The sequence below is a fragment of the Aquarana catesbeiana genome, linkage group LG05 (genome assembly GCF_042186555.1).
Source record: "Aquarana catesbeiana isolate 2022-GZ linkage group LG05, ASM4218655v1, whole genome shotgun sequence".
In the NCBI taxonomy this organism is placed as follows: Eukaryota; Metazoa; Chordata; class Amphibia; order Anura; family Ranidae; genus Aquarana; species Aquarana catesbeiana.
The window spans coordinates 72,944,400-72,960,034 of NC_133328.1; the positions used below are offsets into that span (position 1 = coordinate 72,944,400).

The 15,635-nt window shown below is 43.6% G+C and overlaps 1 protein-coding gene across 5 annotated transcripts in view; it reads right to left on the reverse strand.

Annotated features, from left to right (window-relative positions):
• PARD3 (par-3 family cell polarity regulator) overlaps positions 1 to 15,635 on the reverse strand; it is an 867,373-nt gene that overhangs the window by 540,777 nt on the left and 310,961 nt on the right. For all 5 annotated transcript variants that reach the window (XM_073629882.1, XM_073629881.1, XM_073629879.1 and 2 more), the window contains exon 4: positions 12,774 to 12,952. In XM_073629882.1, the coding sequence (XP_073485983.1) occupies positions 12,774 to 12,952 (179 nt within the window). The remainder of the gene's footprint in view (positions 1 to 12,773; positions 12,953 to 15,635) is intronic.

Here is a 15,635-nt window from a genome sequence, read left to right on the forward strand (position 1 = left end):
ACAGATCAGAAAACAAGACCGCTACTGGAAGTGAAGACCTACACTCTTGCCTGCAGTATACTGCGCCCGAAGGCGGTATCCTCATGCCCCCTTACAACCACTTGATAAAATCTAGTGAATGTATGGATTGAAGACAAAGTTGCAGCCTTGCAGATGTGAGCCATGGAGGCCTGTTGATGCACTGCCTATGAAGCACTTACTGCTCTAGTCGAGGGCGCCTTAACTTGAAAAGGAGGAATCTTCTTTTCCAAATCATAGGCCTGAAAAATAACTTGTCGAATCCACCTAGCTATAGTGGACTTCGATGCCACCTGGCCCTTTCTGGGACCGTCTGGCAGTACGAACAGAAAGTCAATCTTTCGTATCTGGGCAGTCGCATCTAGATACATTTTGACTGCTCTAACAACATCTAGAGAGTGTAATAATATTTCCTCCGCGGACTGCGGATCTGGAAAAAAGGATGGCAAGACCACATCATGGTTTAGGTGGAATCCTGATACTACCTTAGGTAAGAAAGCCGGGTGAGGACGCAACACCACCCTGTCTTTATGAATAATTAAGTAAGGTTCTTTACATAAAAGAGCCGCTAACTCCGATACCCTCCTGGCAGAGGATATGGCAACAAGAAAAACCAACTTCTTGGTCAAAAGACACAAAGAAGCATGACATAATGGTTCAAAGGGCTGTTTCTGCAAAACAGACAGAATCAAATTCAAATCCCATGGGCACATGAGCGGCCTGACTGGCGGATTTAGACGCAGTGCCCCTTGAATAAAGGCCCGGACTAAGGAATGAGAGGCAAGCAGTTTCTGAAAAAATACAGATAAGGCCAAGATCTGACCCTTGATAGTGCTCAAGGCCAGCTTCAACTCTACTCCTAACTGGATAAAATCAAGAATTCTTTCAATAGCATACCTTCTAGGATGCTATCCTTTGGACTCACACCGGGAGACATATGCCTTCCAGATTCTATAATAAATGAGCTTGGAGGCCGGCTTCCTGGCATTAACCAGAGTGTTTAGGACTGGACCCGAGAGCCCACTTTTTTTAGGACGTGGGTCTCAACAGCCAAACCATCAAATTCAGACTTTGCAGGGAAGGATGGAATATTGGCCCTTGCGAAAGCAGGTTTGGTCGCAGTGGGAGCACTCATGGCCTTCCGACTGCCATTTTCACGATCTCTGCATACCAGGACCTCCTGGGCCATGCCGGAGCTACTAGGATTACTGGTTTCCCTTCTGACCTTACCCTGCGAAGTAATCGAGCAAGAAGCGGAACTGGAGGGAACGTATAGATTCGAGAAAACTGATCCCACGGAACTATCAAGGCATCTGAACCTTGTGCTAGCGGGTCCTTTGTCCTAGGTACAAAGACGTCCAGTTTGCTGTTGAACCTGGAGGCTGGTAGGTCTACATCCGGGGTACACCATCTGTGGCATTTTGTTTGAAAAATGGCGTGGTGTATTGACCATTCTCCTGGGTCCAGCTGCTGGCGGCCTAAAAAATCTGCTTTTCAATTTTCCACCCCTGGAATGAAGACTGCTGATAGACAAGGAACACCTTTCTCTGCCCAAGTGAGAACATGAGTCACCTCCCTCTGGGCACTCAGGCTCCCGGTGCCCCCTTGGTGATTGATATAGGCCACTGCTGTGGCATTGTCGGACTGAACTCGGCCAGGACAGCCTTGTAGCCTGCCTGTCCAGGTCTTCAGGGCTAAATGGATTGCCCAGAGTTCCAGAATGTCTATGTGTAAGGACCCTTTGGTTCTGGACCATTTGCCTTGAATTGAAGCTTCTTCCAGAACTGCTCCCCAGCCTGAGAGGCTGGCATTTGTAGTTACAACTTTACAAAAAATTGGAACAAAGGACTTTCCCTTCTGTAGATTCTTGTCTAGTAACCACCAATTGAGGCTCTGGCGCACTGATGGTAACAGGTGTATTGGAAGATCCAAGGCTTGAACTTTTTTGTTCCAGGCAGACAGAATGTTGTTCTGCAAAGGCCTTGAGTGGAACTGGGTGTAAGGAACAGCCTTGAATGAGGCTACCATCTTCCCCAATAATCTCATACAGAGACGAATGGAAGGAATTTTCCTGGCATTGACTAGTCGGACCAAATCCTTTAAAGGCTTTGGCTTTTGCCTTGGGCAAGAACACCCCCCTTTGGACTGTGTCTATGACCATGATCAAATATTCCAGCCTTCCTAGGGGCTGTAATAGTGATTTTTCAAGGTTGAGGACCCAACCTAGATACTCTAAGTGTTTTACTGTGCTGAGCACATTGTGCTTCAGGCGTGCCCTGGACTGTTCTACCAGTAGTAGATCGTCTAGATAAGCTGTTACTGTTATGCCCTGATCCCTTAGATTTGCCAGGAGTGGAGAACCTTTGTAAATACTCGAGGTGCCGTAGCAAGACCGAAAGGGAGGGCCATGAACTGGAAGTAGCGCTGCTCTACTGCAAACCTTAAAAACTTCTGGTGGGTGGGAAAAATTGATACATGTAGATATGCATCTTTGATATCTATTGATGAGAGGAATTCTCCCCCCTGAAGGGTGGAGACCACCGAGCGGATAGACTCCATGCGGAACGAGCGAATGTTCAGGAACGCATTTAGGTCCTTTAGATCCAGAATGGGTCCAACATCTCCTTTTGGTTTCGGGACTGTAAAGAGGTTTGAATAAAACCCCGAGCCTTGCACCTCTGGAGCCACCTTTATGATCACCCCTTGATACAACAGGTGATCCAAAGCCAGAAACAAGGGTCTCCTTTTGTCTGGGTGCTTGGGAACACTCAACAAAAGAAGACGGGATGGTGGAAATTCCAGAAATTCTCGCTTGTACCCGAGAGATACCATGGAGGGTACCCACTTGTCTTGAATCTTTCTGCCAAACACCCAAAAAACCCCAAAGCCTTCCCCCCACTCAGCCGAGCGGGGGCGCCCCTTCACAAGGAGGCTTTGGGATTCTGCTTAGAAGACCTTTAACACCAAGGCTTCTTTTGCGCATAGGCTTGGGCCTTTTCTCTTGTACTGGACTGGGAAGGCCATCGCCACTGCCCAGAGGCCAAGGTACTCGGAGCTGGGGAGAGAGAACGTTTAAAAGTAGGACGTTTATCTTTCTTTTAACCGGCAAGGTGGTCTTACCACCGGAAATCTTTTAGATATATTTATCCAGATTATCCCCAAACAAGCGTTCCCAATGAAATGGGAACCCAGCTAAATACAGTGGGGATTTTTCACTCTTTGTTATATTGCAGCCATTTGCTAAAATCATTTAAGTTCATTTTTTCCCTCATTAATGTACACACAGCACCCCATATTGACAGAAAAATACAGAATTGTTGACATTTTTGCAGATTTATTAAAAAAGAAAAACTGAAATATCACATGGTCTTAAGTATTCAGACCCTTTGCTGTTACACTTACATATTTAACTCAGGTGCTGTCCATTACCAAGACCAAGTCCAAGACCTTACAGCTCACAGTACATGTCAGAGCAAATGAGAATCATGAGGTCAAAGAAACTGCCTGAAGAGCTCAGAGACAGAATTGTGGCAAGGCACAGATCTGGCCAAGGTTACAAAAACATTTCTGCTGCACTTAAGGTTCCTAAGAGCACAGTGGCCTCCATAATCTTTAAATGGACGACGTTTGGGACGACCAGAACCCTTCCTATAGCTGGCCGTCCAGCCAAACTGAGCTATTGGGGGAGAAGAGCCTTGGTGAGAAAGGTAAAGAAGAACCCAAAGATCACTGTGGCTGAGCTCCAGATATGCAGTCGGGAGATGGGAGAAAGTTGTAGAAAGTAAATCATCACTGCAGCCCTCCACCAGTCGGGGCTTTATGGCAGAGTGGCCCAACGGAAGCCTCTCCTTAGTGCAAGACACATGAAAGCCCGCATGGAGTTTGCTTAAAAAAAAAAAAAAAAAAAAAACAACACCTGAAGGACTCCAAGATGGTGAGAAATAAGATTCTCTGGTCTGATGAGACCAAGATGGAACTTTTTGGCCTTAGATCTAAGCGGTATGTGTGGAGAAAACCAGGCACTGCTCATCACCTGTCCAATACAGTCCCAACAGTGAAGCATGGTGGTGGCAGCATCATGCTGTGGGGGTGTTTTTCAGCTGCAGGGACAGGACAACTGGTTGCAATCGAGGGAAAGATGAATGCGGCCAAGTACAGGGATATCCTGGACGAAAACATTCTCCAGAGTGCTCAGGACCTCAGACTGGGCCGAAGGTTTACCTTCCAACAAGACAATGACCCTAATCACACAGCTAAAATAACAAAGGAGTGGCTTCACAACAACTTCATGACTGTTCTTGAATGGTCCAGCCAGAGCCCTGACTTAAACCCAATTGAGCATCTCTGGAGAGACCTAAAAATGGCTGTCCACCAACATTTACCATCCAACCTGACAGAACTGGAGAGGAATCCAAGGAGGAATGGCAGAGGATCCCCAAATCCAGATGTGAAAAACTTGTTGCATCTTTCCCAAAAAGACTCATGGCTGTATTAGATCAAAAGGGTGCTTCTACTAAATACTGAGCAAAGAGTCTGAATACTTAGGACCATGTGATATTTCAGTTTTTTTTTAATAAATCTGCAAAAATGTCAACAATTCTGTGTTTTTCTGTCAATATGGGGTGCTGTGTGTACATTAACGAGGAAAAAAATGAACTTAAATGATTTTAGCAAATGGCTGCAATATAAAAAAAAGAGTGAAAAATGTGAACTAAAAAGAATAATAAACTGACGAGCGGGACAACCTTGTGGACCATACCTCTACCTTTCAACCCTTTTTCTTCTTTCTCTTTCCTTTTCTCCACCTTACGATTAAAGCTCATTATCAGAATTTATTTGACCTATATACACTCTACTTGTAAACAATATGTATAGTAGGTATAAATCATTTAAATACCTACAAAAGTAACTAAGGAAATGATATATATCTTTAATTTAGGTTTACGTGAACCCAATGTTTAATATTTGAAATTTCATGATATTTACCTATATAAACCCTACTGTAAAACAATGAGCTTACTTTATAGATCCTTGTAAACTTACTTTATGTATCTTTATAACATTGTATACTCAATAAACTTCTTTTGACAAGGAAAAATGTAAGGGGGTCTGAATACTTTCCGTCCCCACTATCTTTTGCATGAGGCTTCAGCCGGCCAATGTTTAAGCCAAGAGGACCTACGCATGCGTACCAGCAGGAGTGTAAGGTGGGATGCTTGTTGGAGAGAATCCATAATTGCATCTATTGCAAAACATAAGGCCCTTGGAAGGGCTGCATAGTCTTGAACTTGTTCAACAGGAAGAAAATTAAGTACCTGCTTCACCTGCTCCTTCAATTATTGGCACATACCAACTGCTGCAACCGCAGGTTGGACCACAGCGCCTGCCACGGAAAAAGAGGATTTAAGTAATGATCCCAGCTTTTTGTCAGTTGGATCTTTAAACACCTGAACATTGTCCACAGGACAAGTTAGGCTTTTGTTCACACAAGAAATAGCCGCATCAATTGCTTGCACACTCCATTTCTTGGTGAAATTTTCCTCCTTAGGGTAGAGCAGGGAAAATTTCCTAGGAGGAGAAAAAGATTTACCCAGGTGAGCCCAACCATCATACAATAGTTTTCCATTAATGGATGGATGGGAAAGGAAAAAGCAGCCTGTGGAGACTTACGAGATCCCAGGGACGAAACAGGGGACACAGTTGGTTCAGTACAGGGCAAATTGTATGTGGTACGCACCACCTCTGTATAATATTGCACCTGTAGCCTGAGAGCCTGCGAGATAGAAGAGAGCGTCTCCTCATCCCCTGATTCGTCCGACTGCTCATGATCCTTGTCCCCCGACAATGTTGTATCATCATCAGACTGCTGATTATCTGATAGGGAACCCAGAGCAGAGGAAGGAGACCTACCCCTTTTTTCTGCTATCTGCTAGGGATGCTGTGATAAAAGCAGTAATCCTTTGTTCTAAACCACCCAAAGCTGCCTCTATAGCATCTTCAGCGACATATGCAGGGGCTGCAATATTGGGAGAGGCAGCAATGCCTGACGGCGGCGATGGCTCACCCTGCATGGCTGCCTCCAGTCTCTCGGGGGGGGGGGTTGGGGTAATGTTACCCTGCAGACACGTCTAGAGTCCCCCGACGGTGACTTTTTCGTGCTCTTTTTACCTGGCCCTGAAACCTTTTTGTGGGGAGACATAGTGCTAAGCTAACAAAGCAGAGGTACTAAAATCAATTGCATACACTGTTGTGCCTAGCTTAAAATAGTAATGTTTGCTTAGATTGCACAACCTGACGCTGAGTAGGTGTCTAGGTGTGCCTGTATCCGAACCACATGAGATGCTTACGTGCCCCAGCTCTGTGTCCTGCCGCTTACAGACTCTTGGCAACCTGGGCTCTTTAAAACAAGCGCCTGCACAGTAAATGGCCACGCACGCCACATGTGCACAGCGCTCGTAACTACGCCCCCATCCTTTGCCGTAAAAGTGTGCTCCCTGCGCGCGCGTAGAGCCAATCTGGCCGCAGCCAGGAACGAGGAGGGGGGGGAGGAAGACCGGAGGCTACTCAGGGACCCCAAGACTGCATGGGATCCCCTTATTTGAGTGACTGACAGAGCGGCTTCACTGAGCTGTTTATCCTGGAGGCATGTAAGTAACACCAGGTATGCCTCTTACACCCTCTAGTGGCGGAAAAAAGGTAAGACATGCAACAACTCAAAGAAGCTAATCCTTAAGGTATTTACCTAGGATTGCTTCACTTACCTTATCCCCGCCGCAGGATACTGCTCAGAACAGACCCAACCTTCACCCATCACGGCGGGTACTGTTGTGCCAACCTTCAGGGATCTGGGTTCCTACTTACAGGAGCCTCTTACCTGGACCTGTAGAACACTCTGCCAGAAAAACTTTGCGCATTTAATATATATGCTCAAAAGTACTGGATCCCAGAGCCCAGTCCTCAGGGACAGACATTACAGGTAAACCTTGTTTCTTCTTTTACGAGGCCCGGGTACCATCCATCTTAGGTGATATAAACTGGCCCGAGGTAGGGATCCGGCTGTGTAGCTCCTAGAACCCCACAGGGAACTTCAAACAGAGCTTTCTTCTAAGCATATCTTGTATCGTGACCAAACACCTTAGACACTGGTGAAAAAACTGAGGTACTCTCCGTATGGGAGGGGTTATATAGGGGAGGAACTCTTACAATTAGGGTTGCCAGTGTCCAACACCTGAAGGTGGCTATCTAACCCATGATTTAATGAAGAGAGCTCTGTGTCCCGTGATGTATGAACAAGAAAAAGGATCTTCTAAATGGAGCAATGGACAAAGCTAGACAGCCAATACATAACTCACATAAAATATACTTTAAAAATGGCAGATTTGGCACTATTGCAATTCAGGTTGACAAGTTAGAGCTCCACTCAGCATTACTACATTATAAAATTGCAACACAGAAAAAAAACGCTTTAACCCACATAGTGTTGCCACATCTTTAAAAACCAAGACCATATGAGTTTAGGAACCAACATTTTAGTTGCGTGGCCAACTGTCCTTATCAGAAAATATATGCTGAGTTAACCTAAAAAAAAAAAGAAACCCTTGGCTTCCATGAGTTTAACACTTTCCCTAGATTTGCTATGCGCCAGCCAGAAAAGAATCTGTACAAAAGATAAATATATTATATACATACATACAGTTGTGCTCATAAGTTTACATACCCTGGCAGAATTTATGATTTCTTGGCCATTTTTCAAAGAATATAAATGATAACACAAAAACTTTTCTTTCACTCATGGTTAGTGTTTAGCTGAAGCCATTTATTATCAATCAACTGTGTTTACTCTTTAAATCGTAATGGCAACATTTCTTAATACTGTGTATTGCCCCTTTAACGTCAATGACAGCTTGAAGTCTTCTGTGGTATTTGTGGATGAGACTATCCTCTTAGATGGTAAAGCTGCCCCATTCCTCTTTGCAAAAAGCCTCCAGTTCCTGTAAATTCTTGGGCTGTCTTGCATGAACTGCACGTTTGAGATCTCCCCAGAGTGGCTTAATGATATTGAGGTCAGGAGACCGAGATGGCCACTCCAGAATCTTCACTTTATTCTGCTGAAGTCAATGACAGGTCGGCTTGGCCTTGTGTTTTGGATCACTGTCATGTTGGAATGTCCAAGTACGTCCCATGCGCAGCTTCCTGGTTGATTAATGCAAATGTTCCTCCAGTATTTTTTGATAACATACTGCATTCATCTTGCCAACAATTTTGACCAAATTTCCTGTGCCTTTGTAGCTCACATATCCCCAAAACATCAGTGATCCACCTCCGTACCTTTCATCATAGGCCTTGTTGACTCCTCTCTAAATGTGGCGTTTATGATTGTGGCCACAAAAGCTCAATTTTGGTCTCATCACTCCACATGACTTTGTGCCAGAAAATTTGAGGCTTGTCTCTGTGCTGTTTGGCGTAATGTAAGCAGGATACTTTGTGGCATTTGCATAATAATGGCTTTTTTCTGACGACTTGACCATGCAGCCCATCTTTCTTTAAGTGACTCCTTATTGTGCATCTTGAAACAGCCACACCATGTATTTTCAGAGAGTCCTGCATTTCAAAAGAAGTTATTTGTGGGTTTTTCTTTGCATCCAAAACAATTTTCCTGGCAGGTGTGGCCAAAATTTCAGTTGGTCTACCTGATCATGGTTTGGTTTCAACAGAACCCCTCATTTTCTACTTCTTGGTTAGAGTTTGAACACTGCTGATTGGTATTCTCAATACCTTGGATATCTTTTTATATCCCTTTCCTGTTTTATACAGTTCAACTACCTTTTCCTGCAGATTCTTTGACAATTCTTTTGCTTTCCCCATGACTCAGAATCCAGAAACGTCAGTGCGGCACTGGATGAAAGATGCAAGGGTCTGTCAGAAATCCAGAAACTCATTGACCTTTTATACACACACACTGATTACAAGCAAACAGATCACAAGTGAGGATGGTTACATTTAATAGCTATTCAAACCCCTTTGTGTCAACTTGTGTGCATGTTATCAGGCCAAAATCACCAGGGAATGTAAACATTTGATCAGGGTCATTTGGGTAGTTTGTTGCCATTATGATTTAAAAAGGAGTAAACACAGCTCATTGATAATAAATGACTTCAGCCAAACACTAGCGATGAGTGAAAGAATGTTTTTGTATTATCATTTATATTTTCTGAAAAATGGCCAAGAAAGCATAAATTCTGCCAGGGCATGTAAACTTATGAGCACAACTGTACATACATATACACACACACTATATTGCCAAAAGTATTGGGAAGCCTGCCTTTACACGCACATGAACTTTAATGGCCTCCAAGTCTTAGTCTGTAGTGTTCAATATTGAGTCGGCCAACCTTTGAAGCTCCGCTCTAATTCATCCCAAAGGTGTTCTATCGGGTTGAGGTCAGGACTCGGGTTGTGCAGGCCAGTCAAGTTCCTCCACCCCAAACTCACTCATCCATGTCTTTATGCACTATTCCAAATCATTTGGTGGTGGGGGGATAATGGTGTGGGGTTGTTTTTCGGTTAGTTTCAGTGAAGGGAACTTTTAAGGCATCAGCATACCAAGAAATTTTGGACAATTTTAAACTCCCAACTTTGTGGGAGCAGTTTGAGGATGGCCCCTTCCTGTTCCAACATGACTGCACACCAGTGCACAAAGGTCCATAAAGACATGGATGAGAGAGTTTGGGGTGGAGTAACTTGACTGGCCTGCACAGAGTTCTGACCTCACCACGATAGAACACCTTTGGGATGAATTAGAGCGGAGACTGCGAGCCAGGCCTTCTCATCCAACATCAGTGCCTGACCTTACAAATGCGTTTCTGGAAGAATGGTCAAACATTGCCATATACACACACTCCTAAACCTTGTGGAAAGCCTTCCCAGAAGAGTTGAAGCTGTTATAGCTGCCTACGGACTAAGACTGGGATGCCATTAAAGTTCTCATGCATGTGTAAAGGCAGGCGTCACAATAATCTTGACAATATAGTATATTCATCATTCTGGTAGATAGCAGCAGATTTTTATCGAGAACACCTTGGTACATTTTTCCATTCATCCTTCAATGACATGAAGTTTGCAAGTACCATATGCTGAAAAAACAGCCTCACACCATGATGCTCCCACCTCCAAACTTCACTGTTGGTATGGGGGTGTTTTTGGGGTGATGTGCAGTGCCATTTGACCTCCAAACATGGTGTGTATTATGGCATCCAAAGGGTTGCAGTTTGGTCTCATTTGACCAGACTATATTCTCCTAGTATTTCATAGGCTTGTCTAAATGTTGTGCAGAAAACTTTAATGGAGCTTCAACATGCTTTTTCTTCAGCAATGATGCTGCCACCCACCATGCTTCACTGTGGGTATGGCGTTTTCTTGGTGATGTGCAGTGTTTTTGCGCCAATCATATCTTTTAGAATTATGGCCAAAAAGTTCAACCTCGGTTTCATTATTATTATTAGTATACAGGATTAATATAGCGTCAACAGTTTACGCAGTGCTTTACAATATAATAGGGAGACAATACAGTTATAATACATTAAAATAAAAGAGGATTAAGAGAGCCCTGCTCAGAAGGGCTTACGATCTAATAGGGTGGGGCAGGTGGTACAAAAGGTTGTAACTGGGGAATGAGCTGATGGAAGTGGTAGAAGATTAGTTGGAGACGTGATAGGCTTTCCTGAAGAGATTTTTCAGGGATCGCCTGAGGGTAGCAAGAGTAGGGGATAGCCGGACAAGTGGAGGTAGCGAGTTCCAGAGGATGGGAGAGGTTCTGGAGAAATCCTGGAGATGAGCATGGGATGAGGAGATGAGAAAGCTTGAGAGTAGGTGGTCTTCAGAAGAGCGGAGAGGACGATTTGGGTGATATTTGGAGACAATATTGGTATGTACCTCGGGGCAGAGTTGTGAATGGCTTTGTATGTTGTGGTTAGTATTTTGAATTTAATTCCCTGGGTGATTGGGAGCCAGTGTAGGGATTGGAGGAGAGGGCTGGCAGACACTAAGCGGATGGTAAGGTGTATAAGTCTGGCAGCAGCATTCATGATAGACTGAAGAGGGGATAGCCTATGGAGAGGCAAGCCAATGAGAAGAGAGTTGCAATAGTCAAGGTGAGAGATATCAAGGGAGTGAATGAGGAGCTTGGTGGTTTCATTTGTTAAAAAGGGGCAAATTTTAGAGATGTTACGGAGGTGAATTCTACAAACTTTTGACAACGATTGGACTTGAGGCTGAAATGACAAGTCATAGTCTAAGATTACACCTAGTACCCTGGTGTGAGGGGAGGGACTGATGGTTGCATTGTTGATTTTGATGGAAAAGTCATGGAGGGGATATTAATAGCTCAGTTTTAGAGAGATTTCATTCATTTTTAGGTAGAGTGCTAGCAAGATCTGTTTGTCATAGCCTCTTGTTATGTTATGTTCTCCATATTGAGTCTTGCACTTCTTGCTAGCACTCATTGTACAGCATACTCCAGTGAATAGTAAACTAAAAATCCAACCATGCCAATGTTTGTCCAAAGGGGAAATAAAGTGGATATAACTGAAATAACGTATTGTTATCTTTCAATGTTAACAAAAAAAAAAAAAAAAACACAAGGTAAGAAATTTCAACATTTGTTGAATTACATTGTTTAGCCCAAAAGAGAGCTTCCAGGCAACAAGTGATTCAAGTCACTGAACTACTAAAGCTTTTATACTAAACACTGCAACTCTGCTAAAAAAAGAAAAGTCAATTTATCTTAATACGATTACTCTTTAAAAACCAGCCAACCCTCAACAAGCTCTTAACAGGATCACTGGGAATGTATCATCAAATATTCCCCCTCTTCCCAACTGATAAAGGATCTAATACTCATTTTTTTTCTAGGGGATGAGATAAAACAGAATATTACTTCTCCTAATCCAGTATTCTGCAGTCTTCCTCCCTCCTCACTGACATCACAATGTTCACTGCAGGATCAGCAGCCACATCCTATCCTGAGGATGGAACCGCTGGTCCTGCATGGTAACTTGTGAGGTTGAAGTACCTGCTCACATTCCGCAATGAAGAGAAGAGGCACAGGCCACCAGCTGACATGAGACTGCGGGTTAGGTAAGTAATACTATTTGCGATTTCATTTCCTAGAAAAAAACAAGCAATTAATTTTTTTATTAGCTGGAAGCTGTGCATAAAAAAAGTGTTACTGCCTGGGAGGTTAGCCGTAAACATTCTCGATTTCCCTAAGGAAACCCAAGACTGTTCTGCTTCAAAAAACTACCAACTAAACATAACTTTGAATTAAACTAAACACAAAATCAATATAGATATGCATTATCTGACAGATAAAAACTGTTCTCTAAACCCTTTTCTCAGCAAACTGTTGCAGAAACACTTGCAAGATGGTATCATTTTCACATGCTGAAGAAATTAAAAGCTGATCTAGGAAGTTCTGAGAATCCAGTGATCCCGCGACATATGGTGTTACAGATGGGAGAAGGTGAACTTGGAGAAGGCTAATTGTTTCAAAACATGTCTCTGTTTCTACGACCGATCGACAGGGACAGCAAAGCAGCAGACATAACAACTGTACTTTTCACAGGAGAATAGCTGCCTCGGGGCTGCAGCCCAGTGGAGGATGCTGCAATAACACTACTGACATGAAGAAACAATTACAGTCAGAGAGAAGAATGAGAAAGCTGAACGGCAGGCAGTAAAGTGTGTGTGATCCATACCTTTCTGTCACTGCTGGTGTGGCCTGCAGGGTGGTTTTTCTTGGTGTAGCCTGCTGTTGTAGACCATCTTGAGGGGTTCCTGCGAGAGGGCTCTTCTGATGAGAAATTGGAGTCGCTGACTGAGGTGGTAATCCCAACTAATGCCGGATCGCTACTCCGACGCACGTGCAGTGGCATATCTGAAAGAAAACAAGGAATAAAATAATCATGTAAAAAGCACTACAAGGTTTTGCATAGTAACTTGCAAGAAAACAAAAACACAAAAAAAGCTAAGTTTCCATAGGTAAACTATTCACCTAACTGCATATAACCGCGTACTCAACATGCAAAGTGGTCATGTCTGAACATCGGTAGTAATTACTAAATTCGAATACAACATGTAAAGATTAATAACCACACAGCCAGCAATCTCACCTTCTGGCAGACAGAGAAATGATAGGTAAATATTGACTGGATGCTTTATATGGCTGACTGTTACACTCAGATCTATAAACCAAACCCTTTGTATACACTTATCCATAAAGGGGGTACTACAGCATATTTTAACTTTGCTTCTGGACATGCTAGACAACAGGCGGACATTTTGGGTCCACTCAGTTTTTCAGGCGGACCCAATCCGACCCTCCAGTGTACTCTATGGAGAGGCGGGTGTCAACAGACATCTGGCAGATCAGATGGCAGTTGGGTGTAAACGGACAGATGGTCCGTTTACATCAGACTACCCATACAGGAGAGCAGGCTGTGTCTGACTTGCTTAAGCAAGGCAGACACAGACCAGCAGACGGATTACCTGCTGAGCTGGCAGACTCCAACGGAGCCTGCCCTGTGTGTAAGGGGCCTGTTTTTAGTGGATGGGATGGCATATCCATTGACACCTGCAGCTCAACAGGGGCGACTGGAGGGTCCAATTGAGTCCACCTGAAAAGCTGACAGTCAGAACGAAATCGGTCCGCCCATGTGAAAGGGCCCTAAGGGGCCTAACTGTCAAACAAAATCCCATAGCATTTTAAGGAGTACACAGCAAGTACTATCTGTTCCTGACCTTCTGAAGGCCTTTAGAGACTCATGCCTCTAACACAGACACAGACACAGACATACACTGGGGTCAATTTGCATTTTGTAGTCAATGTTCCAATAAGTTCTTGGGGTGAAGGAAACAAATGTCACCATCTGAAGGAACCCATACAGGAAGAAGAGTTACAAACTCTATGCATATAGTGTGTTTATAAAAAATGAAAAAAGCATATGTCAAGTTAAAAACCCTTTAAGTTTTGGATAGTCGTTTTTACTGCTATCCGGTGCTCGGTTAGAAAGATTTACGGCCATTTCCTGAAAATATTAGGGACCAATCCTTCCCTACTCACTACTGAGTGAGCGGAGGGTGTTGTGAACTTCTGGTCTGCTCAACTAGGCAAGCCAAGCAGATGTGGGAGCAGTACCTGTCAGGATTAAGGGGGGGGGGGGGGGAGGAGAAGGAGAAGGAGGAGGAGGAGGAGGAGGAGGAGGAGGAGGAGGAGGAGGAGGAGGAAGAGGAAGAGGAGGAGGAAGAGGAGGAGGAGGAGGAAGAGGAGGAGGAGGATCAGTAGAGCTTCCTTTTTTATAAGTGAAGTTCAGGATGTTTTTATGAAAGCAGCTAACCAGAGACACTGTGCAAAAACATCCTGTAGACTTGGGAGAATACAAGAAAGCTTTTCTGTCCTGTGGATTTAATCCACCACACCCTGGCCACTGTATGTTACTGTATGTTTCCAGTGAGACATAAGAAAAACTGCTAAAATCACTTTCCATTAAAAAAAAGGCATGATGATAGGAACATTACAAGTTACAAATTTATTTAGTTTTATTACCCACTTAACAGAAGAAAGAACAAATAAAACTCATATGTATCCAGCATGATATAGATTAGCTTAATACAAATGTCTTTTCTTACAGGATTTCCAGTGTATATGTGAAAATCATCAAGTAGGTTTCTCCGTGAGTATAGCAGTGAAGAGCATGCAGACTTCAAGAAAATCATTAAAGTGGACCTGAACACAAACAGTCAAGATCTTTATCTTCTAGGAAGTTTCTAAAAATGTGGAGCTAAACTCAGCTGCTGCTGCTCAGGAGTTTTGCCAAAATATGTATGCACATCATCTTTGCATTTTATGGCAGACTTATCCATCAAAGCACCGCTGTCCACAAAGCGATGGGTTCACTCTTCACTTTGTCACCAATGACATCTTTGCACGGTCTTCTTCTGGATTTGAAGAATCATCTTGATTGGCCAGGATAATGAAGATCCTGTGCATGAGAATTCGGTCATCCCAGCATCAAAGGCAAGACAAGTTTGTACACTGTACTACGCTTTCTCAACTCAACGTACATTAAAAAATAAACCATTGCTGGCAGGTTAGGCAAAACTTTTTATAGCCAAGCATACATACACAGTTTGCAGTAAAAGCCTGCCAGCAATATTATATTATTTTTTTTGTTAGGTTTTACTTTAATTTTGCCTAAACAGAAATCCAAGTGCCAAGGGCTCATTCACACCACTCAGACCCTTTGTGGGTCATTTAACGCTCATGGATTATGTGAATCAACTGCCTAATGCACCGCAACAGACCTAAAATTGTACCTGCAGTATTTTTGGCATTGTAGCGAACTGCAACACATTGTAGTGAGCTAACACGTGCGTTGTAATATGCTGCAACTCAGGAGATTTGGAGTAAGAGATATGGTGATGTTACTACCGTGCTGCTCACTGCTTTCTTTGCTGAAGAAGAGGCTGTAGCTAAGGACCTTCCAAGCATACATCACATTTTGTAGTTCATTTACTTTCTATGCCTCTCCTGTTGCTCCTTGGCCATTCATCAGATGCCA